We start from the raw sequence: 26,355 nt of genomic DNA, 5'->3' as shown, positions 1-26,355 counted from the left end.
ACGGGGCTGGCCGGCCGGTGGTCGCTCCGTGTTGCGCCTGGGGAGGGCCCGCTGTCCCGTCTTCCGGAGCGGCCGCCCCACTCTCCACGCCCACGAGCCTCCGGTCCCCCCAGCCTCGCCAGCACTTGCTACTGGGCCGGGGACGCCAGCCCTCCCCGCGGCGGAGGGGCGGTGGCTCCGGGCTGCGTCTCCCGGTGGCCGGTGAGGAGGCTCAGCATCTTTCCACGCGCCTACTGGCCATTTGTGTACTTTCTTGGCCACGCAGGGGAGCAGGGACAGTCCTGGGGTTTGGTGGCTCTGGTTCAGCTCCTCACCCGACCTGGCGGGAAGACGCCGGGCCCAGCGGCCAAAGCGAGACCTTCCTCCCTGGACCGAAGGCCGCGCTTCTTGGATCCTGAACACCGCGGGGCAGGAGGGAACGGTCAAGGTGGGGGGGGGGGGGGGGGGGGTTGTCTTTGTCCTTTGATGCCCTCGCCCCCAGCCGACGCCCCAGCACACAGAGAAGACGCCCCGGTGGCTTCACCTTGACCTTTTTTATTTGTGTTTTTTAAAAACAATTAAATTAGAATACAAATATTAGAAAACGGTGGCCCTCAGCGGCCCGTGCAGACGGAGGGGCCGCACTGCACAGCCGAGTTTATACAGTAAAACTGAATTTGCCCTCGGCCAGATTGATGTCCCTTTCTTCTTTAGACCTGAAATGATATTGCTTCCTGACTACAAGAGTTCTGTTTATACAAAGGAAATTATTCTGGGGCAGGGGGTGGGCAGCAAGGAAGAAAAGAAGCGAGAGAGACCGGGGCAGAGGCGGTGGGAGAACCAAGCGTGGCCTCCAGGGGACGAGGACGCCGGTCGGCGGGGCCGGGCGCCCAGCTGCCGGCTCCCCGCGATGGCCGGACCCCACCCCCACCCCGAGGCCGGGCGTCCCCGGGGCGGGGGGGGGGGGGGGGGGTGCTGGGTGAGCAGCTGAAGGGAGGCCCTCGGCCCGGCCCTGTTGGAAGACAGAGTGAGGCTCCCAGGGGAGGGGGTGCCGGGCGGGCCTCTACCCGTCGGAAAACCCAAGAGCAAGAAAAGGGGGGAGGAGCCACCCCAAGTGGAGAAGGTGGGGCGGGGGGGGGGTCCCTGCTGCCCCTGGGGGAGTGGCCGCCCTCCCCGCCCCGCCCCGCCGAGGAGGGGCCTGGTGGCGGCATCTGCGGACGTCTGCGCTGTTCCGTAGGGAAGTTAACCTGAATTGGAGTTACCGAGGTAGCTGGCTAGAAAACGGGGACCCCCCCACGCCACACGCCGCCGCACCCTGGGGCCCCCGCCTTCCACAGGGGGTCCTGGCCACATGCTGGGTCTTCAAAATACCAAGTTATTGCACTTTCAAAAAATACAACACATCTGTGGCTAAACCCTCCCCGGCCCCCCCCCACACCCCCCCACCCCGGCCCCTGCTCCCCCCGCCCCCCTCCCTGCCCCAACCCACTCCATGGCTTCTTGGCTAAAATGCTCCCTGCTCGGCGGTGCGCTCCAGGGTCTCTGGGCGAGAGAACGTGTTTGCAGAGAAAAAAAGCAAAGGAACAGACGAATGTCAAAGTTGCGGCTGCTGCCAGGGGGAGGGGCACGTGCCCGTCAGTGTCCCCCGCTGCCCCCCCACCCCCCCCCATGCGCCCCGTCCCCCTGCACCAGCTGGAATGGTCACTGGAAGAGGCGAGGCGGGGCGTCCCAGGGCCGGCTTGGGCTCCGGGGCTCGGGCTCCGGCCGGGGAAGCAGCTGTGTGGGTGGCTTGCCTCGTTTTGAAAAGTTTGATTTTTTTTTTTTGTTTGTTTCCTTTTTCCTTTTTTTTTTTTGTACTTTTTTTGTCATTTTACTTTTTTTTAATCCTCCGATAGGAGAGTCCAGAGGTACAGGTGCCAGGAGCCAGGGAAAGGGGTGGAAAAACAAAATGAACAGTAAAAAGAAAAAAAAAAAAAATCACTCCTCCCTCTGCACCCCGAGGCCCGCCTGCGCCCCATCCGCGTGGGTGAGCACCAGGAAAGTCGAGTGTCCGGCCAGCGGTGGCGGTGAGCAGTCAGCAGGCCGACACCAGGCCCTTCTGGAAGGGACAGCGGCGCTTGGGCCGGGGACCCTCCTCGTCCTCGTCCTCGTCCTCGTCCTCGTCCTCCTCCTCCTCCGACGAGGACGAGCTGTCCAGCGTGAGGTCCACCACGTCGGCTCCCGGCTTCCCATTCTCCACGCCGCCCGCCGCGCCGCCCCCGCCCGCGGCGCCCCCGCCCGCGGCGCCTCCTGCACCGCCACCGTTGAGGTTAGGGCTGGACAGGAGCCCGTTGGCGTCCGAGGTGCCTGAGGGCGACAGGGTGGGCGACGGAGGCGGTGAGGGGCGGGGGGGGGGGCCCGGCGGGCAGCCCGAGCCGCGAGCCCCGCTCTCAGGGCCGGGACTCACCGAGCACCAGGATGGGGCACTGAGGGCTGCAGCTGCGCTCCTTCTCGGCGCGGATCGGGCACCACGAGCCGTCCTCCAGGTACTCGATCTCGTCGGCATCCTCACACTCGCTCAGGATCTTGGACAGGAGCCTGGAGGGGCCGGGGGCTGACTCCTGGGCCGGCGAGAGTCTCCCCGCCGCCCCCAGGCCTGGACTCGGGGGGGGGGACGCGTGCTAAGGAACCCACTTCTCTGCAGAAGTGGCTTCGGGAGAGCGGCTGCCAGGGCCCGTTGTCCTCAGGTCAGCGGCCCAGTCTCCCCGAGCGAGGGGCTGCGGTCACCCACCCAGTCTCGGCAGCACACGGTGGCTGCCCACCCCGCCGCGGCTGGACGGCGTGAGCCTGGGGGTCTGGCCCCCCCAACCCGAGCCACCGCCCCCCGCCCCACCTTTCCAGAGAAGGAGACGGGCTCGGACGGAAGGTTTGTGCCGCTCACGACCCCCCCCCGAGAGGCTCTGGGGCGGAGCAGGGGGCGGAAGCAGGGCCACGGCACCCCCGCACGGGCAACAGCACCGACGCGGCACCTACGGCGAGCCAGGCCCGGGGAGGGGCGGGGAGCTCCCCGAAGCCAACGTGGCCACAAAGCAGCAAGCCCGGGTTCCAATTCCTGACCACAGGGCCTCAGTCTCCCCACCGACAGGATGAGGCCTGCACAAGCACCCACCGTCTCCAGCCACCGAGGGCCCACGCCAGGCCAGGTCTGGGACAGGGATATACTTGCAACAGGCCATCACGGCCCCCAGCGTGAGCTCAGTGTCACAGCTGCACCCGCCTCAGGGGACCCAACCACCGCAGCCGCTGTCACACAAGAGGAAGGCCCTTCCTTCCCTGCTCCAGATACTCCGGTCGTCACGCCCACAGACCCACCATCCCGGGGTCGCCCTGCGTCCACACAGCTCTGCCTGCCGTGTGGGTCTCTGTCTCCAACTGGAGAGCCCCCTCCACAGAGCCCCTTCCTCCTCCAGGCAGAGCGCAAGCCACAGGGGTCATCTCTGTCCGGCTGTGTTCTCCACACTCCCCACGCCCAGCTGGGAGTCCTCTGAAGGCAGGATCTGTGACAAAGTTCTCGCGGGGACCCCGGAATCACCCAGCGCACAGCCAGGGATGGGACAAAATGATGAGTCCTCGAGGAAAAGCATGAATGAAGGACCCTGCCTCCAGGAAGCCTCCCTGGCTGTGTCCAGGCCCCGCGGGATGCCGGGACTGTGGTCTGTGTGAGGCACAGCCGCACCCGAGTCCCAGACCCATCTGCCCCTGGAGCGGTCGGAGCTGCCGCCACTCGAGCCTGGGTGACCCGCTCTAGGGCTGTGGGGGTGGGGGGAGAGGCAGGCACGGGGCCGCACAGCTGCCAGGCCAGGAACAGAGCAGCCATTCAGCCCCGGCCCTTGTGCCCGGCCCCAGGGGCCTCCTCTCTCCACCCCGAGGCTAGACAGCGTGGGGGCACTGGGGCACGCCAGCTCAGCCCTCCAGAGGGGGCCCGGGCTCAGAGCTGGCCGGACCTGGGTCTGAGTCCCGGCCTGGCCACCTGTGAGCTGGGGGCGCCCAGAGTAGGTGACTGTCCCCTCTGAGCCTCAGTTTCCTCATCTGCAAGGTGCGGATGATGAGGCTCCCCTCCTGGCTCGGTCGGGAGAGACGGCCTGACGAGAGCCTGAGTGCGGTGACCAGATGGAAAGAAGCACTCGAACTGGGGACACGCTCAAGCCACGCCCCTATGGGCAGGAAGCCACTCCCGGGCCCACGGGGCACACACTTGCCCCACGAGGTTCATCGGCCCTCACAGACCTCCCGGTGCAGCAGCGAGGCCACAGACCCACTCCTGCCTGACCCCGGCCTCTCTCTCTCCCTGCCCCGCCCCCCCCCCCAAGCCCTGGGGACAGATGGGTGTGGCTGGCGCCTGGCAGGAGCTGGTCAGTCAGGTGCTGGGCTCGGTTTCTGGAAACCTAAGACCTGAGCAAAGTTTCCCTTTTGGGGAGAATGGCCTTTTTCCCCTTGTCCCCCTGTGGCTTGGGGAGGGCCTGCCGCTCAGGAGGTGGGGACAGCCTGGCTGCACGCTGGCGCCACCTGGGAAGAAGGGCACAGGAGAGCCAGGAGCAGAGCTCAGGGCGGACGCGTCCTTCCCACCTTCCCGGCAGAGGCTGTGCCAAACCCCGTTTCGGGAACAGCTCTCTGGCTCGTGTGGTGGACGTGAGGCGGGGGCTTCCTGGGGTCCCTGCTTGGTGTGGGGCAGATGCACTCCAGATCCGGAGGTCACGAGCAGACCTCCTGGGCCCAGACAGCCTCAGCCGCATCGCCACCGGGTGCGCGGCACGGGCCCCAACAGGTCCCGCCGGGGCACCCGCCTCGCTCGTGGCCAGGCCTTCCGAGGCTGCCAAAGGGCTCCGCGGAGCCGACCAGAGAGGCCCCCTCCTCGTGCGGCTCTGCGGCTCATCGTGAGGGGCCGGGGGGGAGAGGCCCCCTCCCCCCGGACCGCGCCCTGCCCCCCCCCCCCCCCCCACGGCGACTCACCCGTCGATGATGAGCTGGTCGTAGGGGGCCGGCTTGTCGCACACGGGGCACATCCAGGTGGGCTTCTTCTCGTTCATCTGGAGGTAGAAGACGGCGTCGAAGCACTGTAGGTGGGCGCAGGTCTCCGCCCGGCAGGGCACGGACAGCCGCATCTTCACCAGCTGCGGGGAGGGGGCCGGCGGGGTGAGCAGGCCGCGCGGCCCGGCGCCGCCCCACCCCGCGGCGGGCGAGGGGACGGGACGCGCGCACCCCGACTCACCGGGCAGATGAGGGAGACCCGCACGCCCGTGGTGGCGATCTCGCTGTCGGGGTCCAGGCGCAGCTTCTCTTTGACTGCGGGGGAGGGGTGGCCGTTGTCAGCAGAGGGGACACAGGCGCCTGCGGGGCTGGAGCCGAGGGGCGGGGCCCTCCCGCACCCGCCAATGCTGCCGGCTCCACACCCCACCCCCGCGTCAGGCACCCCCACTTCCACCCTCCCAGGACGAAGAGGTGCGTTGCGGCCGTAGCGCCCAGGGCCGCGGAGGTCACCCGGAAAGCACCCCGGGCAGCGGCCGGCCATGCTGGATAAGCCGGCGCCCCGACCCCGCGGCGGGTTTTTACGGCCCACAGGCTTCTTCGGGAAGAAAGGTGGCGGCAACCGACAGCTGCCAACGGGGGAGTCCCCACGAAGCCATCCCCGGAGGACTCGGCGAGGACTGGGGGGGGGGGGGGGGGCGAGGATGGTCATGGCAGCCGGCCGACGGACGCGCTGGGGGGGCGGGGCTGGCACCGATGCCCCCCCCACCCCCCCCCCACCCCCCCCCAGCAAACCCCCGCAGGGGCGGGGCGAGAAGTCTACGTCTCAAAAAAGGAAAAGGCGGCCAGTGCCCACCACAAAGCCAACCCCCTCCTGGAAAGACTCCACGGCAACGTGCAAGGCCTCCTCCTCGACGGTGAACGCGGCACGGCACAGGAGGCACTGGAAGGACACTCAGGCGCGGCAAACCCCGGGGCGGCTCGCAGGCTCCCTCCCTCCGGAGCTTTTTGGGCAGAACCGGGAGACTGGCCAGACCGGCTGCCAGACCCCAGCCCTTGAAGGCTCAGGACAGACGGCCCGGGGCCGCCCCGCCCTCCTCCACACTGGGTGGAGGGTGCTCATCCCACTCCACTCTCCCCAGCTGTCCCGAAGGCCACGTGGGTCCCTCACACCTCGCGTGAACTTCGCCTCAGAGGTGCATCGGGTTTGGAGCAAGGCCGCCTCCCCCCGCCCGACCCAACAGAGACAAAACTGGGCTCAGCAAGGAGGCCACAGGTGAGGCCAAGTACAGAGAGGAAGCCTGACCGTGGGCTCCGAGCCGGCCGAGGCAGCCCCACCCACACCGGCCCCTGCGCACCGGGAACAGCAGGGTTCCCCCCCCCCCCCCCCCCCCCCCGTCGCCCACCGAGGTCAGCCAGACGTCCAGGCCCCCGCCCCCGCCCCGTGGGCTGCCGCCCACATGAATGCCGCCCAGTCCCTTGCCGATGCCTGCCCCCGGCCTGCATGGCCGGAATGCTGCTGGGGGCCTGCCTCCTGTGCTCAAGCTGGCCATTGTCCCCACAGGGAGACAGGCAGGTAGGGGGGCGGTTTCGAAGAAAGGGCTCTTTCAGGGAAGTGGGAGGCGGCGGGGTGGGGCGCACGGGCCAAGGCCCTGCCGCTCGGCACCTCAGTGTCCCCGACGGTCAGACGGGGACGTCGCCAAGCCCCCCGGCCCAGGGCCATCGTGGGCATCTGGTCGGAAGCTGTGGCAACCAGAGAGGGCCACTGACCTGCCTGAGGCTACACGGCCGCCAAGCAGATGAAGTTCCTGCTGTGGGCTGGGCAGCCCCTGGGCGCAGGGACACAGGAGGAGAGACAGGACCTGCTGTCTGCCCGTCTGGGGAGCGGCTCGCTTTCAGTGCTCCCTGTGTCCCGTCCCCCCTCCCTGAACACGACCAGTCTTGCTGTCTGAGGCCAGACTGTGTCACTGCCCGGGGCCCACAACTGCAAACTGGGTCTGCTCCTGCCCTCCGTGTCCCTGGCCCCCACCCAGCAGTCAGAGGCATCTGCCTGGAACCCCCGTCTCCAGGGACGTGCCCGGCTCGGGGCTGTGGGAGCGGCCCCCAGGTGCTCACCCTGCCAGGATGCCGGCGGGCTTCACCCCGAGCTCTCGCAGCCCCGGGCCCGCCGGGCTAGAGAGCACACCTCCCTCATCCCTGCCTCATCTGTGACTGGCTCTGCTCCTCCTCCCACGCTCCCCGGGGTGATGCATGGATGCTGGGGTGCGCCCCTCCCACGAGCTCACCCAGCGCCTTGCACAGCTCTGGATGCTTCACCCCGATGGTTTTCAACCTCTGCAGCAGCTCCGAAGAGGTCAGCTGTCGCACCAAGTACAAGGCCACGGAGTAGCTCTGGGGATACAGGTGGGGGAGGGGCTGTCAGGGCCGGCCAGGGCCCCCCCGGGGGGAGCGGGGGGGGGGGGGGGGTGGTGGCGGGCAGGCGGGCAGCGCCCGAACCCTACTCACCTTGCCATAGTTCCCCCAGGTGACGGTGATGCGGTTGGTGGCCGAGGAAAGGTACATGAGGTGGGTGAGGTTGATGGGGCGACACGGCCTCTTGGGCTCCACTCCGGGCTTATTCGAGGGGTAGTAGCCCTGGAAGCAGCCATGGGGGTCACACCGCGGAAGATGCTCCTTCCGCACCCTCAGCCCCGCCCCCGAGAGCAGGCCCAGGGCTGCCGGGGCGCCCCGCTCACCGGGACGGAGCAGTAGCTGTGGTTGACCTTCACGGCGATGTTGGGTGGGTACTGGTCCTCCTGGGGGCCGCTGGTGTCCGAGTAGCAAATTCTGCAATGGCAGCGGAGCCCATCAGGCCGTGAAAGGGGGCTCTGGATGGAGGGGTGGCCCTGAGAGGGGTGGGAGGGTGGACGTGGGGCCAGGGCGGAGGCCACAGGGGCCACATCTGCCCAGCAGGTGGATCGCCGTTCTGCACGGTACGGGGGCGGGGGGGGGGGGGGGGGGTGTCTCGGGGCCCAAGAGCTGGTCTGAGCAAGGCTAGCTGGGGACATGTCCACAGGCAGAGGCAAGGACACACAGCAGGAAGAGAGGACAGGCAGGGCCCCCCCCCCCCCCGTGAGCGGGGAGCCCGAGAGACACCGTCGGGAGGGAGAGGGGCCCGGTGGGATGCACCTGCGGTGGGCGTGGCGGGGGCCGCGGCCCGCCCAGCTTACCTGAGGACCACCTGCACGGCCTTGATCCCGGGCTGCAGCTCTCTGTGCGCCGAGGGGGTCAGAGGGGAGGAGAGGGGTCAGCGAGTCAGGAGGGCACTGAGCACGCCACACGGGCTAACCTGCCACCTCCCCTGGTGACGAAGTCCGTGGGTGCTGACTGAAGCCTCCTCTCCTGACTACTCACTGCTGCCTGGGACAAAGGACCCCCCTCTCTGGACAATTCGGGGGGTGTCCACGTGGATATTAAATGGGTTGGTGGGTATGGGCCCGGCACGGGCCACGTGGCCAACAAGTGGCTGCTCCAGCGGTGACTTCTGTCTCAGCTGCAGACGGAAAGGCCTCAGATAGCAGAGACCGGGGACGGCCTTCGTCCCTCATCTGTCCTCGCTCAGGGGCCCCTGCAGGACCCCGGGCAGTGTCTGGGGGGACGTGTGTGTTCATCACAACTAGGGAGGCTCCTGCCATCAAGTGGGACGGGAGCCGGGGATGCTGCTGAGGCCCCCCCGCGCCCCCCCCCCCCCCCAGGGCACAGGGCACCCCTCTCCCGAGCCAGCGGCGCCGAGGGGAGCCGTGCTGGAGGGGACACTGGCCCCGTCCGGGGCCGCGGGTCAAAGGCAGGGAGGGCACGCAGACTAAGCACGCTGTCCAGGACGGGGGGCGGGGGCCACCGCGCACACGGTGGGGGTGGGACGGGGCGTCGGGCCTCCGTGGGGTCTGCCGAAGGCCCCCCCCGCCCGGCAAGGCCAGCTCGCCCCAGACCACGCCAGCCCACCGCCCGCCGAGGAGGTCAGCAGGGGTGCGGGGCACAGCACACCTGGAGTTCCGGATCAGCTCCACTTGCCTTGGCGTCAGCGCAAAGATGCACGGGCTCTCCTGAAGCTTCTCATTATTCTGTGGGACTGAAAACAAACGGAGGGTCAGGGGGACGTCCGGTCCCCGACGAGGGAGCCAACCGTACCCACGTCCGCGGGGAGCGGGGAGCGAGAGGCTGAGCCCCACCTGGGCAGCCAGGCACGTGGGGTGGAAGCAGGGCCACCAGGGACGAGGTGCGGGGGGAGCCCCAGCCCTTCCTGGTGCCACCCCGCAGCCTATGATTCAGGGAACGCCTCCCCCCACCTCCCCATTACGGGCCCCTTGAGAAGGAGCAGCCTTCTTAGCCCTCCAGGTTCAGGCATCACTGAGAAGCGCTGGGCTCAGGGAGAGGAGCCTGCCGGGCTGGCAGGATGCCGTGGGGCAGACTGCGTGCCCTTGAGCCAGCCGCTTCACCTGGAGCCTGCTTTCTCTGGGTCTGTACCACGCCAGCAACAACTGTGTCCCCACCCCGCACGGCTGTTCTGGACACCCGGCAAGTGCGTGCCTGTCTGCGCGGCGCTCGGCTTAGGCCCTGCAAGGCACTGCTGGAGGGGACAGGGACAAGCTGGGGACAGGTTCTGCCTTGGGCATTCACGGCCGGCAGAGGAGGCAGGGAAGCGAAGCCACCCTGAGCCTCTGAGTGCACAAGAGTCACGGAGCAGCCCAGCTCACAGCAGGGACCCCACACACGGAGGCACACTAGTCATTACAAAGTGCCTGCTGGGTGCACAAGTGGGGGGATGTCTGCCAGGGGATGGAGACCAGGGTGGTGACTGGCTGGCTCTGCACTCTCACTTACATCTGCATCGAGAACCCCAGGGGTGATCAGAAAGTGCTCTGAGCTGAAAGAGAATATACAGCGTTCCAAAACTTGGGAGGAGCAGCTAACACAGTCGTTAGAGGCAAACTTATAGCTTTAAATGCTTCTATTAAAAGACAGAAAGAGGTTTCAAATAAGTTACTTGCACTTCCTCTACGAGAAACTAGAAAAAGAACAGAAAATTAAAGCCAAAGTCACCAGATGGAAAGAAATTAAAGATAAAAATAGCAAGGGAGAAAATCATTCAAGCGAGAGTTCTTTGATAAACTAGCTAGAACGAACAGAAGATCACAAGAACGCAGGCTGTCAGAATGAAAGACAGACAACGGTACAGATCCCACAGCCTTCTAGTTTAATACGGGAATGAGGTGGACGACTTTACGCCAATAAATCTGAAAACTTAGATGAAATAGACACATTCTTCCAAAGACGCAAATTACCAAACTGGCGCCAAAACACGCACGAAGTTTGAAAAGCCCTTTATCAGTTAGGGAAGCTGAACTCATCGTTGAAAAGTCCTCCACACATGAAAACCAGATCCAACTGGGGAGTTCCCTCAAGTATTTAAGAAGCGATATAGGGGCGCCTGGGGGGCTCAGTCGGTCAAGCGTCTGGCTCTTGGTTTCAGCTCGGGTCATGAACTCACAATCTGTGGTTTGGAGCCTTGCGTCGGGGTTTGCCCAGTGCAGAGCCTGCTTGGGATTCTCTCTCTCTCTCTCTCTCTCTCTCTCTCTCTCTCTCTCTCTGCCCCTCCCTCCCTCCCTCAGGCTCTCTCTCATAATACATAAATAAGAACCTTAGAAAAAAATAAAAAGAAACGATACAGACTCCATACAAATTTTCAAAAAGTAAACAGGACGCTTCACTCACCCTACAATCCCGGCACGAGCCCGATACCAAACCTGACAAAAAGGCATCAAGGAAGGAACAGTGAGGGAGCGCCTGGGGGGCTCAGTCGGTCCAGCACCGGATTCTTGATTTCGGCACACATCATCACCCTGAGATTGAGCCCCACATCGCACGCTCTGGGCTGTTGGTGCTCAGCCTGCCCTGCTTGGGGTTCGCTCTCCCTCTCTGCCCCCTCCCCCAATCCCACACGCACACACACACTGTCTGTCTCAAAACAGATACACATTAAAAAAAAAAAAAAAAAAGGAATACTGTCAATATCCCTCGCAAACACAGACGCAAAAATTCTTCAGAAAATATCGGCAAACGTGCAGGCCCTTGGGATCTGGCCCAGGTTTGAAACCTTCACACGCCCACCAGCATGGCTAAAACGCAGTGACAACTTCCGGTGCTGGGGGGGGGCGGGGGGGGCGGGGCGGGGCGGGGCGGGCGGGGCGGGGCGGGGCGGAGCAAGTCTCTGCTGTGGGCACAACCCCTCCTCTGGAACGGCCGGGCAGCTTCTAGCAAAGTTAAACGCACAGCTACCCAATCGCTCAGCAACCTCGTATGTGCCCCCAGATAAAAGGAAATAGGTCCCCAGGAAGACTGTACAAGAACACTCACGGCAAACGTATTTCTAGGAGCCCTAAACTGGAATCAACCCGAGTGGCGGCCGGTGCAGAAACAGACGAACCCTAAAACCGATGCCCCGCACGGCCACGCGGGCAAATCTAACCGCCAAGGTGCTGACCCACAGCAGGCAGACGCCGAGAAGTACCTGACGCACGCGCCCTGGCCCGCGTCCAGGAACAGGCGGAACTCGCCCGCAGTGACAGGAACCGGGACGACGGGGGATGCTTCTAGGGGTGCGGGCCGAGACGGGGGACGTCCGAAGGGGTGGGGGGCTTTACGTGGCGGAAATGTTGTGGGTCTACAGCGTTTGGGTTCCCGGGGTGGGACTCAAACTACACACTGAGGCTCTGAGGACTCGGTCGCATGTAAATTACACCTCAGCTTTTAAACATTTAAAGCTTCGCTGGAAAGGGGCGCCTGGCAGGCTCCATCGGTGGAGCAGGTGACTCCTGATCTCCGGGTTGTGAGTTCGAGCCCCGCGCTGGGCACAGAGATTACTTTCACTCCAGGACAGCTGACGAGGGAATGCCAGGCGACCCTGAAAGGGGCAAGCATCCAGAAGCGCTCCAAGCTCCGATAAGGGGTGGACCCCGAGATGCTTCTGTTGGCCGAAAGCAGCAGGTGCAGACAGGTGTCTATCACACCAGATCTGCGTCACCGGGCAGAGGGAGAGACGTGTGCAAAGGACATCTCTGGATGGGGGGCTCTGTGAGAGCCGGCCACAATCGCCGCCGCAGAGTGACTGGGAGAAAGAAGGAGTCGGCTTTCCTTTCTTTTCTTCTCTAAGTTTATTCGTTTGGGGAGAGACAGACAGAAGGAGCGCACAAGCAGACGAGGGGCAGAGAGAGCAGGAGAGAGAGAATCCCAAGCCGGCTCTGCTCCGTCAGCACAGAGCTCGACGCGGGGCTCGAACTCACAAACCATGAGGTCGTGACCTCAGCAGAGATCAAGAGTCCGATGCTCAGCTGACTGAGCCACCCAGGCGCCCCAAGGAGTCAGCTTTCTTCCTACTGCCCGAGCCCTTCCAACACTGGTGGGCGGACTGTTCTCGTAAAGGGCTGGAACGTAAGTATTTTTGGTTTCTGTGGGCCACATGCCCTGTGCCTCAACGTCCCCACTCTGCCTTGTACCGCAAAAGCCACCAGAGATGGCAAACAGACAAATGGGCGTTGGCTACGGGTCAATAAAGCTTGGTTTTCGAGAACAGTCAACGAAGCTGGCCCCTGGGCCCCAGGTGGCCGAGCCCTGCTCCCAAACCTTCTGAATCCCAAACCACAAGAGCAGGTAACCTACTTAAAAGCAAACGCAATTGAAATATAAAAACCAGCTCGGCTCCGAAGCCAGACCACGTGGGCTCGTACCCCAGCTCTGCCCGGGTGCGCACCGCTGTCCCCGCCCGAGCCTGGGGGCTTCTCCGGGCACGGGGCCGGGCGTGTGGCCGGAGCTCGGCAAGAGGTGGCTGCTCTAACTGCCAAACCACTGCCAACCCATGCTCGCGTGTTGAGGGCCTGGCCGGTCCCCGCGGTCCCCGCGGAGTCCTGCTTAGGGCCCTGGGGGAGGGCCGCCCGACTGGGGGGTGGGGGAGCACACAGGCCACCTGCAGACATGCCCAGACCTGCCCAAAGAGCCAAGGGGCAATTATTTCTTGGGGGCGGGGCCCCCCATACCTAAGACGGCTGCGAAGGCTGAGGGGAGGCGAGCTGCCACCTGGGTTGGGGCACGGCATACCCGGCACGGTGGGAGGGGGCTGGGGGTCCCCCAAACCCAGACCTGTCATCCACTGAAGTGGTGGCTCCGCCCCTCCGGCAGCTCCGAGCAGAGACGCAGGCAGCATCCACAACTCGTGGCACTCCTACCCCCCCATCAACTCCCAAGAGGCTCCGATTTCGAAACGCACCAGCGAGGTCCCCATCCCACACAGACCCCTCACTGCCCACCCCCACCCCAGCAGGTCACCGTCTGCCACTTGGGGGATGCCATCCCCACCCCTAGTGGCCTCGATTCCACAGCAGCCATCTCGGCCACCTCCTCCTGTTGCCGGTGTGTCAAGAACATCCTGCCTCAGGGCCTTTGCACTTGACATCCCCTCTTCCAGAACATTCCTTCCCCAGTGATTTAGATGGCCCTGATGTCTCTGAAATCTGCTCAAATGCCACCAGAATGACAGATGTCCCCGAACACCTTCATTTAAAAACTGCTATCCTCCCAAGGGCACCTGGGTGGCTCAGTCGGTTAAGCACCTGACTGTGGCTCAGATCGTGATCTCAGGGTTTGTGAGTTTGAGCCCTGCGTCAGGCTCTGTGCTGACGGCTCAGAGCCTGGAGCCTGCTTTGGATTCTGTGTCTCCTTTTTTCTCTCTCTGCCCTTCCCCCACTCACGCTCTGTCTCTCCTTCTCCCTCAGAAATAAACAAACATTATAACTGCCACCCCCCCAGGGGTACCTGGGGGCTCAGTCGGTTAGGTGTCTGACTCTCGGTTTCAGCTCAGGTCATGATCGCACGGTTCGTGGGATGGAGCTCTGCATCAGGCTCTGTGCTGACAGCTTGGAACCTGCTTGGGATTCTCCCTCTTTCTCTCTGCCCTTTCCCACTCACATGTGCTCTCGCTCAAAATAAACTTTAAGAAACAAAAAAATCCCCAAACACTACAACTCCCCAACAACCTCCTGCAATTCTGGTCTCCCCATCTCCTTCCCCGCTCGATTTTTCTCCAAGACTTTTACCTCCTAAGAGTCAACATAATTTCCCGGTGTCTTTGAACAAACCCAGAAGTACGTCTGCGGGGACACAGGCTGCCGCGAGGCGGTGGGGGCCCCGCCAGGTGGAGCACAGGCTGGGATGAGGGGCCCACCCCAGGCCCCAGCGCTCCCCAGGGACTAAAGGGAGGGAACCCCTGTTCCCAGGTCGTCTGGGAGGACCGGAACCAGCCTCCGGCTCAATCCCAGACACCAACAGAGAGGCCCGGCACAACATGTCCACCCCAGCTGCCGGGCTGCCTTGCCAACTGCCACCAGCAAAGAACGCTTCACGACCGGAGCAGATGCTCACGATACACCGGGGTGGGGGGGGGAGGCGGAGGGGGAGGGAGGTGCTAAAACCGTAGTTAGGACACGGCTGTGGTCCCGAAGGGTCGCACGTGCGGAGGAAGGACGGGGGCAAGAACACGCCCCAACCTCCAACAGGGGCCTGTTCCTGCTTCTATGACGCACACACGCTTGCACACGAGCTTCGGGAACAAGCAAGGAAAAGGAGACCTTAAACAGTCAATCAGAGGGGCGCCTGGATGGCTCGGTCCGTTAAGCGGCTGACTCTTGGTTTTGGCCCAGGGCATGATCTCGTGGCTCATGAGTTCGAGCCCTGTGCTGGCAGTGCAGAGCCTGCTTAGGATTCTCTCTCCCCTCCTCTCTCTCTGCCCCTCCCCTGCTCACATTCCCTCCCCCCCTCTCTCAAAACAAATAAGTAAACTTAAAAACAAGTCAATCAGATAGGCCTGGTCTCCCTCCCGCTGGCCTATGGCCTCCTGCACCCTAGAACCTCAGAGGAGGAGAAAGGCCCACCCTCTAAGCCAATGCCCCCAGACCCGCAAGGTCTCTGACTCCTGGCCCAGCCCCCCCCCCCGACCACGATGTAGCCGCAGGCCCCCGAATGGAGCAGTCGAGGTCTCAGAGGTGGTGTGGCTGGTGCAAGTGGCGCTGCGGTGGTGCTGGGGGAAGAGATGGGAAGACAGGTGCCCCGGGCTGGGTGCAGAGGGCCTGGCGGGCAGCAGGGAGCAAGCAGGCACAAGCCCTGGGTCAGGGGCTCCGGGCTCACGCCCACCTCCGCCACTCACAGGGGCTCCCACACGCAGCCGGCGGGCTTGTGACTTGCTGCCCCCGTGAGGTTACGCGGATGGAAGGGGCTCACACGCTGAAGGAGAGCTGCAGAATGTTAGCTCAAGGTCATTCTCACCGCGGCCCCCCACACTGCTTCCCACAACGAGCCTCTGCTCACACGGGCACCCCCTGCCCTGCTCCACACCGTCGATGCAGCGACGGAACAAACGAGGCCCAGGCATCAAAAAACACATGCAGATTAATAAGCAACGTCAGGGTCGGGGACGGGGCCACAGGGGATAAGAGAGCGGTAATGAGATGAGGGAAAGCGACTAGAAAAGAAGATGAGCTTTAGGTTAGGTGACTGGAAAGGGAAGGCCCATGTAGGGTCTGGGAAAGCATGAGACAGCAGGAACAGCACGTGCAAAGGCCCCGGGGCAGCACCAGGCCTCGTGGTTTGGAGGAACAGTGAGGCCTGTGTGGCTGGAGCAGAGTGGGAAAGGGAGGAAGAGAGAGGGAGGGAGGGAGGGCAGGGAGGGGACCAGGCAGAAAAGTCAGCAGGTCATGGGAGTGTTTTGAGCAGAGGAGGGACACGACCAGCCTACTATTTTAAGTTTCCTCTGACTGCTGGGGAAGACGCAGGTGACGTATAGGGAGAGACCGAGGGGGGGGGGGGGCGGCCAGGCAGGTGGGCCTGAAGCTGGGAGACCAGACCTGGAATGGATCTGAGGAACCACGGAGGGGGCTCTGCGCCTCAGGGGGAACACCCACCCCAGAAAGGACCCAATGAAAGGAGACCTGGAAAAGTTCACCAGACCTTCAGCGACCCCGAAGCCCTCGGGACAGTCCAGTCGGTCCCCACTATCCCCATGGCCCGCTCATCCCGCGTTCTCTGGCCTCTCTCTCCTGTGCCACACAGCTCCCGTCCCCACGCCTTCCATTCCTGAGCCCTCGCTCGCTGCCAGGCCTGTGCCCGCCACCCCGCTCCCCTGCTCCTTCCTCTTTCTCATGCTTATGGCTACTCGGCCCTCAGGTCTGGAACTCGGCCTCCTCCAGGAAGCCTCCTGACTGCCATCTCCTCACAAATGCATAATGGGGTGCTCCTGGCACTGACTGCCCCCAGGGAAGCCTGCACTCCCCAATCACTCCTCTCAAGGCACCATTTAATCATGTCTAGTGCAGCTTCCCGGCAGAACACTCCAAGCGGGGGACCCCACGCCTGCCTGGCTGCCTGGGCAATACCACCCAAAGGCTTCAGGGGCTGGGTGAGGGACGCACGTGTGCCCCGCACGACAGGGCAGGTGCCGGACCGGCAGGCCTCAACCAGCGTCGGGCCACCCAGCTGTAGGGGCACGTAGAGAGCCAGGGGGAACTCGGGCACCATCGCTCCAGGGCAGCGGGGACACGGACAGCCCCACAGCCCGAGCCGCTGGCCGCAGGACGCCAGAGCCTCGCGGAGCAGCACTGCTCAGGTCAACACGTCTCCTTCCTTCTGCCCTCAAGCCTCAGGACGGCCTCTCCTCTCTCCCACACGCCCAGACGGGGGTCCGGGCCTCCCCCCGTCAGACTGGCCGCGGACACCGCGACCAGGACCGTGTTCCCTGGCACACCTCCCCCGAATTCTGCCGTGGTCGGGAATCGGGTGCCCCTCTCCTGGCTGGGACGGGGAGGACAGCCGGGCTCTTCGAGCTAAGAGGCGGCCTGGGCTCCAGAACCGTCATGGGGTTCAAGGTGGGTTCTTCCCCACAGGGGTGCAGGGCACGATGACTCGGGGAGGGTCAGAGTTGAGAACACGGCCCCGGGGCCCCTTCCTCAGGATGGTGTGTGACCTCGGGCCCGTTTCCCGACCTTTCTAGGTGCCGGCCCCACTGCAGCACATCATTTGTCTCCTGAGGTCCTTCCAGCTCCTGGGTCTGTGACTCCATTATTCTCCTCCCCTCCCCCAACCCAAACATTCCACTCCCTGTGATTTATGTCCCCTCTGCACCCGGCACGGTCTCCATCCTGCAGCTAGAGTCGGCCGGCGGCTCTTCCGGGGAAACAGACCAGAGTGTTTGGACCTCATTTTGGTCAGCAGGTCATGGTCAGGAGCGAGGGGGAGGGGGAAACCGGCTGAGCTCGAGCCTGGTGGAGTGGCTCTGGGGCAACGCCAGGGCTGCAGAAGCTGCCACAGGGAGGCGCCCAGGTTGAGGGGCGGGTGGCCAACATCGCCGGTCCTGGAACAGAGGGACCAGACCGCTTCGGGGCCAGATCTGGGCCCCACGAGGGCTCTCCCGATGAACCTGGCAGCCGCCAGGGGGTCCCCGAGGATGGGAGTCCCAGGGAAGCCAGGGAAGGGGTGCACTCAGCATAGGGGCGGGGGAGTGGGTGGGAACAAGGGCAGGGCGGGGTCGGCCTCTTTGTTCTGAGCCGCCAGCAGAGTCATTCCTGGTGCAGACAGGGGAGCAGACTCTCCCGGAGATCAGGTGACTGGGGTCCCCGGGGGCTCAGGGCAAAGTGATGCATTGTGGGGCGGGGGCGGGAGTGGGCCATGCAGGAAGGAAGCCCATGGTCCAGGCAGGGGAGGGAGGCTGCCGGCCCTGGACTTCAAAGTCACCTCTGTCCCCCACCCAGTGCCAAGCCTGACTTACTGCTTCCCGGTGAAAACCCAGCCTCTCTATCACGAAGATCATCCTCGAGTCCTTAGGAACCTGAAACGTCAACCTGACCTTCAGAGCCAGCCAGTCCCAAGGCCCGCAGAGCCTGCCAGAGTCCCTGGGGGTAGGGGCAGAGTGGCTTCCAACATGCACAGAGAAGCTGGGGGGAGCAGACAGGGAAGGCGTCCAGAAGCTCAGGAAAGGGCCTCGGGTCTCTGGTGCGGCCACGTCGACCCCACAACAGGTGCTGCTACGGCAACTTGCTCCCCACCCGGGGGCCGGTGACAAACACTGCCCGAGAGGAGGCAGGAGAGCAGAGCCTCAGGGTCCCGGGCCCGGACCCGCGGCAACTCCTTCCTCCACCCCCGCAGCCTCTCCCGGAACCACAGCCCCCTCGCCGAACCTCACGGAGCTCAAGGGCTCCGGCGAGGAAGGGGGCTGGACACGGCGGGCCGGCTGGCACGGGCCGGCGTGGAACGCTGCGTGCAGAGAGGGGCCCCCTGGCCGAGCGAGACAGGACGCTGGGTCAGCAGGGTGGGAGGGAGCGAACCACACAGCGAGGGGCATGGCGGGTGGGGGCCCGGAGGGACCGTGGCCTCTGCCACGGCACGCAGGGACCGACGCACGGCGAGGGCCAGGGCCAGGTGTGCAGCGGGGGCGCAGTAAGGACGCGGGGGTTGAAAGGGAGAAATGGGGAACGGGCTGCAGGGGTGGCAGGACCCACGGCACCGACGAGGCTGGGGGCGCCTCTAGGCCCTGAACGAGGAAAGCCGGAAGGGAACCTTCGGGAGGGCGGGGGGCGCTCTCGGTCTCCTGCCGCGTTCCCAGGGTGGGCCCCCCCTGCCCTGAGATCGGGGCAGCACGTGAGGCCGAGACCAGGCTGACACCTGCCCCGGCCCCATCATCACAGCCGCTGGCAAGGGGCTGGGGGCTGGGGGCCTGGCCACGTGCGCCGCTCTAGGGGCCTGGCACGCGGCAGGTGCCCCATCAACACGGGGGCCAGATGAATAAGCAGGGAGGAGCCACAGAGCCCTGGCATGGGTCTCCTCCAGCCCCGGCATACCTCTCGGGGGCATGGCTAGCCATTCCCTAGCCAGCTGGCCCATGCTGACAGGCCCGAACCCATTGGCCAAGGCTGCTCCCATGGGGCGCCTACCCTCTGCAGAGGAAAGGTTGGATCCAACCTCCAGCCCCTTTGCCACCCACTGGGAGTTAGGACCTGGAAGCCAGCATCCCAGGTGGCCCCCAGCGATCCCTGCCTCTGGACGGCCCAGCCCGGTCCAGTCCCCACCCACGATGTACAGAGCTGGTCTGTGGGACGGACGCGACGCAAAGCAGAGAACACGAGGTCATGCCGCTTCGAAGCTTAGGGCATCGAGAGGACGTGGCTTCTGGCTGATCCTACACAGATGTGGACACGAACCCTCCCTCCCCCCCCACCCCCACTGCTTCCAGAGGAAGCCGGCCACCATTACACACAGCGAGGACGCTCGAGCCGTCCACGGGCACCGTGTGGCACGAACTGGGGTCTCTAGTCCACAGCCAGCAAGAAGCCAAGTCCTGCCGGCAGCCAGGTGAGTGGGTGGATGCCAGCCCCGGTCGGGCCTTCAGATGAGACAGCCCCCAGCCAACAGCTTTACTGAGACCTCATGAGACCCTGAGTCAGGACCACCCGGCTAAGCCACTCCCGAGTTCTGATCCTCACAAACAGAGCAGATGAGCGTCCAGTACTTTAAGCTACTAAAATGTGGGGTCAATTGCGAGACGACCCTATGCGGCTAATATAAAGATTCAGAGGTAGCCCCTGCGGTTCCTGAGAGGGAGAGCCCCCCGCAACCCCACGGCCCTCGCTGGTCCCCAGAAAACGCTCCGGGGCGGTGACGGGCTGGCCGTGGCCACTGGGCCCATGCCCGGTGGGACCCCCAGGGCAGTGGCAGACTCACCCAGCTCTGTGGGCTTCAGCAACTCATCGAGCATGTTAAAGAAGGGCAGTTTCACCAGACGCACTTCTGGCTTGAGGGTCTTGGCGGGCAAGCGTCCAAGTCCGTTCAAGTACTTCCCATAGAGCACGGGGTAGTCAATGTTGGGGCCCGAGAGGGGAGTCCTGGGCACCGTGCCAGCCCGGTCGTAGGTTGAGTGCATGGTCAGGGGGTCCAGGGGCCGGTGGGGCTGGGGGACAGGCTCCGAGCTCTTCTTGGCGTAGCGTGTCTCGTACAGCTCTTTGATCTTCTTGAACAGCTCAGGGCTACAGTCAAACTGGACCAGCTGGAGGGCCCGGGTGACAAGTTCGTGTTTAAGTCCGCTCTTACTCCGGCCGACGAAACCCAGGAGCATCTGAAGATCGGAGACTCGGAAACTCATCACCATGTTCTGGGAAAAAGCAACCACAGACACACGTGCTCAGAAGGGACGCTGCCAGGTCCATGGGACAAGGGGCTTTCTGGAGCCCCCTGGGCCCTAACCAGGGGGGACAGCAAAGTGGGACCCCATCAGGTGCTGCCTGGCCCTGCCCCCGAGCCCCCTTCACTCTAGCTGGCAGGAGCAAGAACCCAGGAGGAGGAGGCAGCTTTAGCACCTGGCCCACTAGCCCAGCCTCGGTCCCACCTCCGTGTCTTTGCTCAGGCTGCCAGCTCACCCTTCCTTGTGATGCCCCCTCCCGGCTCAGCCCTGCTCCCCTCCTCCTCCTCGAACCTCCCTCAGCATTGCCAACGCAGCAAAAGCTTCTGACTGCCCCCCCCCCCCCCAACACACACACACACACCACTGCCTTCTATTTTAGGTTCTCGTTTCCCATCTTCAAGCCTGAAAGCATCCCCAGGGCAGGAACTGAGGATCCTGCTTTACCCGTAAACAGCCTCAGCCGCTCCCTAGCCAAGCACACTAATGGCCTCTCTGACCCTCGGTCTCTTCATCAGGATGACAGGATTCACTTCATCGGGATGTGGGGAGGCCCAGAGGCGGCAACGTACACGGAAAGCAGAGTAAATCAACGTTGGCCACAAACGTGTTTTCCCTTCCCTCCGGAGAATGGGAGCCACAACTTAGTACTGATCACCTGCCAGGAACTGAGCTGCGCACGTGATTATATACTTAACTCTGATTCTCAAAACGACCCTGCCAGGCCGGGGTGAGCGCCATGTTAGAGCCAAGACCTAAACCTAGGCCCGGGCCTGACTCTGAAGCCAGGGGGTGAGTTCCCCCTTCGGCACCGCAGGCGTCCGCACGGAGCTGAGCGCTGGCAAGCATCAAATGTCCGCCGTGTTCCAGCGGGCCTTCTCTGCCTCGACACTGTGGACAGCGGGGCTGGACTGTTCTCTGGGGCGGGGCCGCCCTGGGCACTGTGGGGTACTCCGCAGCATCCCTGGCCTCCCTCCGCTCGATGCCAGGAGCTGCCCCAGACCCCAGCGGTGACCATCGCAAACGTCCCCCGGACGCTACAAAGCATCCTCTGGGGAGGGGATCGTCCCACCGAAAACCGCGGGTCTAAGGGGAAGGCTTCGGGAATCCAGCAGCCACAGAGGCCGCTCACTGAGCTGCGGCAAAGCGATGAAAGAGGTCTGGCAGGGTCCCTCCAACTAAATCAAACCGAACACAAGAGCTCAGCTGATGCCAGTGTTTTCTTTGGGGCTGCCCGGCTGCGGCCTGCCCTCTGGGAGACCCCGGACGCCAAGGGGGAGTGAGGGGTATGAGGGTCCCCCAACATGCTCCATGAGCAAAGTATCCTTGAAGGATGGGCCACCCGCACCGAGCCCCAAAGCCGGCCTGTGATGAACGCAATGTGGTGGGAAAAAGAAGCTTCCAGGGGAACGGGGAAACAGGTACACACGATGAGGGAAGGTATGGAAAGCTGGCGAGCACAGGGCAGGACGGCACCCAAGGAAACCCATAAAGCCCTTAAATCCGACTCAAGAGTCTGACAGTCGGGGGCGGGCGGGAACCCGGCCAGGGTGTTTACATAGTGGTCTCAGTCCCAAAAGGCTCTGGGGTTTCCCGTTTCCTGGCTGCTCAAGGGTGAGGCGTGGAGTCTGATGGCAGCAGGGGGACTCAGAAGCCCCGGGTTCCCAGATGACCCTGGCCCCTCTGTCAGGCCCCTCTGTGCTCTCTATCCAAGCAAGATGTGTACCCTCTCCCAGGCGTATAGCAGACAGACACCTGCTGACGGCGGAGGGGCTGTCGGGGCACAAAACCAGATACCGGTGCGCGGGGTGCCCGGCCGGCCTGCAAAATCTCAACGGGGAGCCCTTTCCTTGCTGTAGGGCCTTCTTCCCAGCCCTGCACTATGGGCGCGCAATGTCTGCCACAAGGCCACTTCCTGCTCACGAGTCTCGCAGGGGGCCGTGCCCGCCAGGCAGGTGAGTCGGCTGAAGCTCCGAGAAAGAAGCGGCCGGCCCAGAGCCTCCCTGCGTAGCCAGAGGCAGGGGCCGTCCGACTCCTGAGGGCGCTTCCTTCCGCTCCCACCCAGCTGTCTGGGGGCCTGGGGACCCTCACATCCCAGCACAGCTCCTGCCTCGGGACCTAAGCACTGTGCCGGCCCTCAGCGAGCCCCGAACGCTTGTGCAAACAGAAAGACTTCACCTTCCTTAGCCTGACTTCCTACCTTGAGCAGAGAAAATAGGCTTGCAGGCAAGATGTTTCTTCTGGAAGAGGCCCAAGGCCTTGGAGGGGAGAGGCGATGTCATGTGGAAGCTGACTCCCCGCCACTGAGCTAAAGACAGGTGGGCTCAGGCGAGCGGAGTCTGACCACAAGGCATCTTCTAACCCGATCCCGCCCCTGGGAGCGCCCCGCCCCCGCCGAGGCCTGGCCCTTTCACCAGGTTGGACATCCGGAGCTGCCGCACGAGCATCCTGGGGCACATCCCTCAAGCTGCCATATGCTCACGACTCGGATTTCTCAGCAGCTGCCACCACCACGAAGCCCGCCCTTGACACTGGGGGGGAGGGGGGGGACAGCGTGACAGGGGCACACACGCTCAGGAAGACGCCCCGAGCGCTTTGCAGATCACTTCCTGCCTTGGCTTCCACCTACCCCGCCTGGCCCTCAGATCCGTGTTTGTAAACAGCACCAGGCCCCAGCGGCTTCCACAGTCTCAACTCTGGGCTTGTTTGGAGCTGCGTGGAACAACAGCCTGGGCAGAGCTGCCCGTTCCCTCAACCTGCCTCGGGGACAGGTCCCCCGGAGCATGAGGGGAAAAGTTCAGGTCCTCGTCTCCGGGGGACAGGGGGCCTGTGCAAAATGCCACACACCACCTCAGGGGGTTCTCTGAACAGAGGCGCCCGTTTGAGGCAACTCGAAAGAAGGGTCAACTTGATTTAATTGGGGTGGGGGGCCCCTCCGGCCACCGGAGGGTCAAGTACAGTTCATCAGATCGGATTTCAAGGCCCTGGATGGTATAGAAGAATCTAGTCCCCACCCGGGGGGGGGGGGGGCGGCGGGGAGCAGGGGCCCAGGGGCCCAGAATCACAGCCCCACAGGACGGCTGAATTTCAGGGCTCCGGGGGACTTCAAGCCCACCAGCTGCCACCTTGGGCCTGCAGAGTCCAGACTTCCACATTTCCAGGGCAAGTCTCAAATTTCTCCAAACGCTAGACACGGGTAGGGCATGTAGTGCAGGCATGGAGGGGGGGACACTCCGGGGGGTGAAGGGAGCTGCATTTCAGATCTCAGTGGGAAAGGAAGGGAGAAAGAGGAACCAGAGAAAGAAAACATTCACAGGTCAGGACCCTGGGGAGGGGAGACTGGGGGCGGGGCAGGGGGCGGAGCCTCTGTCCAGCAAAGGTCCGGTGCCCCACTTCGCTGCCACCAAAGGCCTGGAGTAAACTTCGCGAGGAGGAAGAAAACAACCCCAGTGTAGTTCGGAACAAGGTCTCTGGAGCCTTGCCGTGAGGCAGGTACCTGGAAAAAAGGTACCTCCCTAGAACAGGGATGGCATCTGTGGGACGTGGAACCTGGACCCCAAAATGGAGTAAATACGAGGAGCACTAAAGAAAGAGGTGGGGGACTCTCCATGAATCGGTGCAAAAAACCGGCAGCGAGGGAGAGCGAGCCTTAGAAGCCAGAGCCAGGGTGCGCAAAAGGATCCAAAGCAGGGGTCTGGGAGTTGTGTGGAGGCAGTATGATCTGAGTAGACTCACCAGGGAGTATAGCAGAAACAGCCAGTATGGGGCCTGATCTTGCTAGGGTGAAGTTTACAGACCCCAGGAGCAGAGTCCAAAGCCTCACAGATGCTGTCCCCAGGGTAAGTAAGACGGGAGAGGAAGGCAGAGCCCAGGACCCGAGAACGAGGAGAGAATTAGGGAGGCTTTGAACAGAGAACAGGGATCAGGGCTCCATCCCAGGCTGGAGAGCAAACTCAAGTGACTCCGTGCCCCACTCGGAGGGCGAGAGAGATGGTGTCAGGAGGGGGGCGGGGCTCTGGGACCAACGCGGGAGCTGAACTAGGGGTCCAAACTCCACCCCAGGGTACAACCCCCAAAGAACACTGTGTTTCCGGGTGCTTCGAGCCCCTGGGTCATCACCCCGGATGGTGGAATCGGTGGCAGCAGGATCAAGGGACCCTTCCGATCAAGGAGTCGCCGACCCCAGCTGGTCTGCTGGGCGGGGAGGCTGAGACCCAGATGCTAGTCCTCGGTGCCGTGGGGGGTGGAGAGGCGAAGACACCTCCCCCCACCCCAGGCCAGAGCGTAGGACCCCGGCTCAGAGCGAGGAGGGGACGAGCAGCCCAGCCCGTCATGCTGTCCGGAGGACTGTTCCTCTAGCTGGGAGGCGCGGCCCTGTCCCCGTGCTTAGGGAGACTGGACCCTAACCACTAGGGCTAGTGGGGGGGTGGGGGGCGACCCCGCCTCAAGCCCGGGAACCAACCCCCAGCCCGAAAGCTAGGGTAAGGTTTGGGGGGCCCCGCCCCCGGCCTCCCCGCCCCCCGCCCGCACCCGGCGCGCCAGGGCCAGGGGCGGGCGAGGGGCCGGGCAGCGAACCGCGAGCGGGCCGCGCCGTGGGGCCCCAGGCGGAAGGCGCAGACCTCCGCCCGCCGCCCGGCCCCCGCCCCCTCTCCCGCCCGCCCGGGCCGGCGCCGCCGCTCACTCACTTTGGCCTCCACCAGCTCCGCCGCCATCTTGGCCACCAGCGTCCCCCGCGCCGGGAGCCCCCAGCCGTCGCGTCACGTGACCGCCCGCCACTCGCGGGCGGGGCCGCCATGGCGGCCAATTAGCACCCGCGCGCCCTCCTTCCCCCCGGCCGGCGAGCGGTGCTTCGCAGCGCGCAGGCGCGCGCGACCGCCGCCCGGGCCTCGGGCCAATCAGGGAGGCCCGACGCCGCCACCCTCCCTTCGCTCGCGGCAGCCACGCCCACCCCTGGCGGCGTCTGGCTTCTTAAAGGGATACTAGCCCTGCACAGGTGGGGTTCAGCGCTGGGTCCTGTCTAGGGAGGGAAGGAGGGAAGGAGGGGGCGGTGGCGACAACAATGCAGCCAGGTGTCGCGGCCCCCGCGCAGGACGGCCGCCAGGTGCGAGCCCTGAGGCCCGGCGGCCTCGGGGGAGGGGATGGGTGTTCCAAGCGCAGCGACTGCCGGCGCCTGCAGTCGGGCGCCCAGCCTCGCCCCGCGGTGCGGCCCCAGCGGCGCGGCGCCCCGCGCGCCGCACATCCGGGTCCTGGCGCGGCCGGGGGCTAGGGGGCGCGGGCGCGCGGCGCCCCCCGGCTGGCCCCGGACCGGCGAAGGACCACCTCCTCCCCCGCTTCCCTGCAGCCCGCGCTGCTCCGCCCCTGCGAGCGACCCTCCCGCGGGTCCCGCCTCCCCACCCACGGTAACCTTTGGAATCTGCGCTAACTGGGGCCTCCCCTGCTCTAGAGCCCTCCTTGGCTCCCCAGCGCGCGCGGGCAGCGCAGCTCCAACTTGGTTGTGTCAAAAGCGGGAGGCGAGAGAGCAAAGATGTGTGTTTCCAGGGCGCCCGCCCGGCTGGCCCAGAAGAGCGTGAGACTCTGGATGTCGGAGTCGTGAGTTCCAGCCCCGCCTTAGGGATCAAGTGTCCTTAAAGTCTTAAAATAATAAAAATAAAAATAAATTCGAAAACGTGTGTTCCAGGGCTCATACCCTGAGTTCATGATTCTCAGGGCAGGAATGAAGAGAAATTTAAGGAAGCACCCCAAATCACTAGGTTGTAAGATATGTTAATGTGATTTTTTTTTTTTTTTTAATAAGGATGCGAGGCGCTTGGGTGGCTCGATGGTTGAGCAACCGCAAAAGGGGTACCTGGGTGGCTCAGTTGCTAGAGAATCCGTTCTTGACTTCTGCTCAGGTCGTGATCGCACTGTCTTGAGATAGAGCCCCTGATCCCCCCTGATCGCCTCTGTGCTGACAGCCTGGAGCCTGCTTGGGATTCTCTCTGCCCGTCCCCTGCTCACCTGCGCACTCTCTCTCCCTCCCTCCCTCTGGAAATAAAAAAAAATAAATAAACATTAAAACGAAGGAGGAGAAGGCAAAAAAAAAAAAAAAATCCATGATGACAAAAATACCAAAATTTTTAAGTCGA

The 26,355-nt window shown here is 64.0% G+C and overlaps 1 protein-coding gene across 3 annotated transcripts; it reads right to left on the bottom strand.

Annotated features, from left to right (window-relative positions):
• Positions 1-518: 518 nt before the first annotated feature.
• Positions 519-25,011, bottom strand: PIAS4 (protein inhibitor of activated STAT 4). 3 transcript variants are annotated; one of them, XM_047849685.1, is made up of 11 exons: positions 24,916-25,011; positions 19,777-20,203; positions 9,007-9,091; positions 8,193-8,234; positions 7,719-7,809; positions 7,489-7,617; positions 7,269-7,374; positions 5,228-5,301; positions 4,969-5,129; positions 2,426-2,556; positions 519-2,325 (listed from the first exon to the last, which is right to left on the bottom strand). In XM_047849685.1, the coding sequence occupies exons 1-11, from the start codon at positions 24,940-24,942 to the stop codon at positions 2,054-2,056; spliced, it is 1,545 nt and encodes a 514-aa protein (XP_047705641.1). In that variant the 5' UTR covers positions 24,943-25,011; the 3' UTR covers positions 519-2,053. The 3 variants fall into 3 exon arrangements, with proteins under 3 accessions (XP_047705641.1, XP_047705642.1, XP_047705643.1); XM_047849686.1 differs by having other exon boundaries at positions 9,034-9,091; XM_047849687.1 differs by lacking the exon at positions 24,916-25,011 and adding an exon at positions 22,431-22,585.
• Positions 25,012-26,355: the final 1,344 nt, after the last annotated feature.

This window comes from Prionailurus viverrinus, chromosome A2, assembly GCF_022837055.1.
Source record: "Prionailurus viverrinus isolate Anna chromosome A2, UM_Priviv_1.0, whole genome shotgun sequence".
NCBI lineage: Eukaryota > Metazoa > Chordata > Mammalia > Carnivora > Felidae > Prionailurus > Prionailurus viverrinus.
Note: the sequence above shows the minus strand (reverse complement) of the source record. Positions and strands in the feature narration are given on the sequence as shown.

What these genes read in the sequence shown, in the direction of transcription:
- PIAS4 (XM_047849685.1), bottom strand. Translation starts at nt 24,942, where the DNA reads ATGGCGGCGGAGCTGGTGGAGGCCAAA. An exon ending in GGGTCTCCCTCATCTGCCCG is followed by an intron (nt 5,130 to 5,227) that starts GTGAGTCGGGGT and finishes CCCTCCCCGCAG; the next exon opens with CTGGTGAAGATGCGGCTGTC. An exon ending in GACCAGCTCATCATCGACGG is followed by an intron (nt 2,557 to 4,968) that starts GTGAGTCGCCGT and finishes CGGCCCCTCCAG; the next exon opens with GCTCCTGTCCAAGATCCTGA.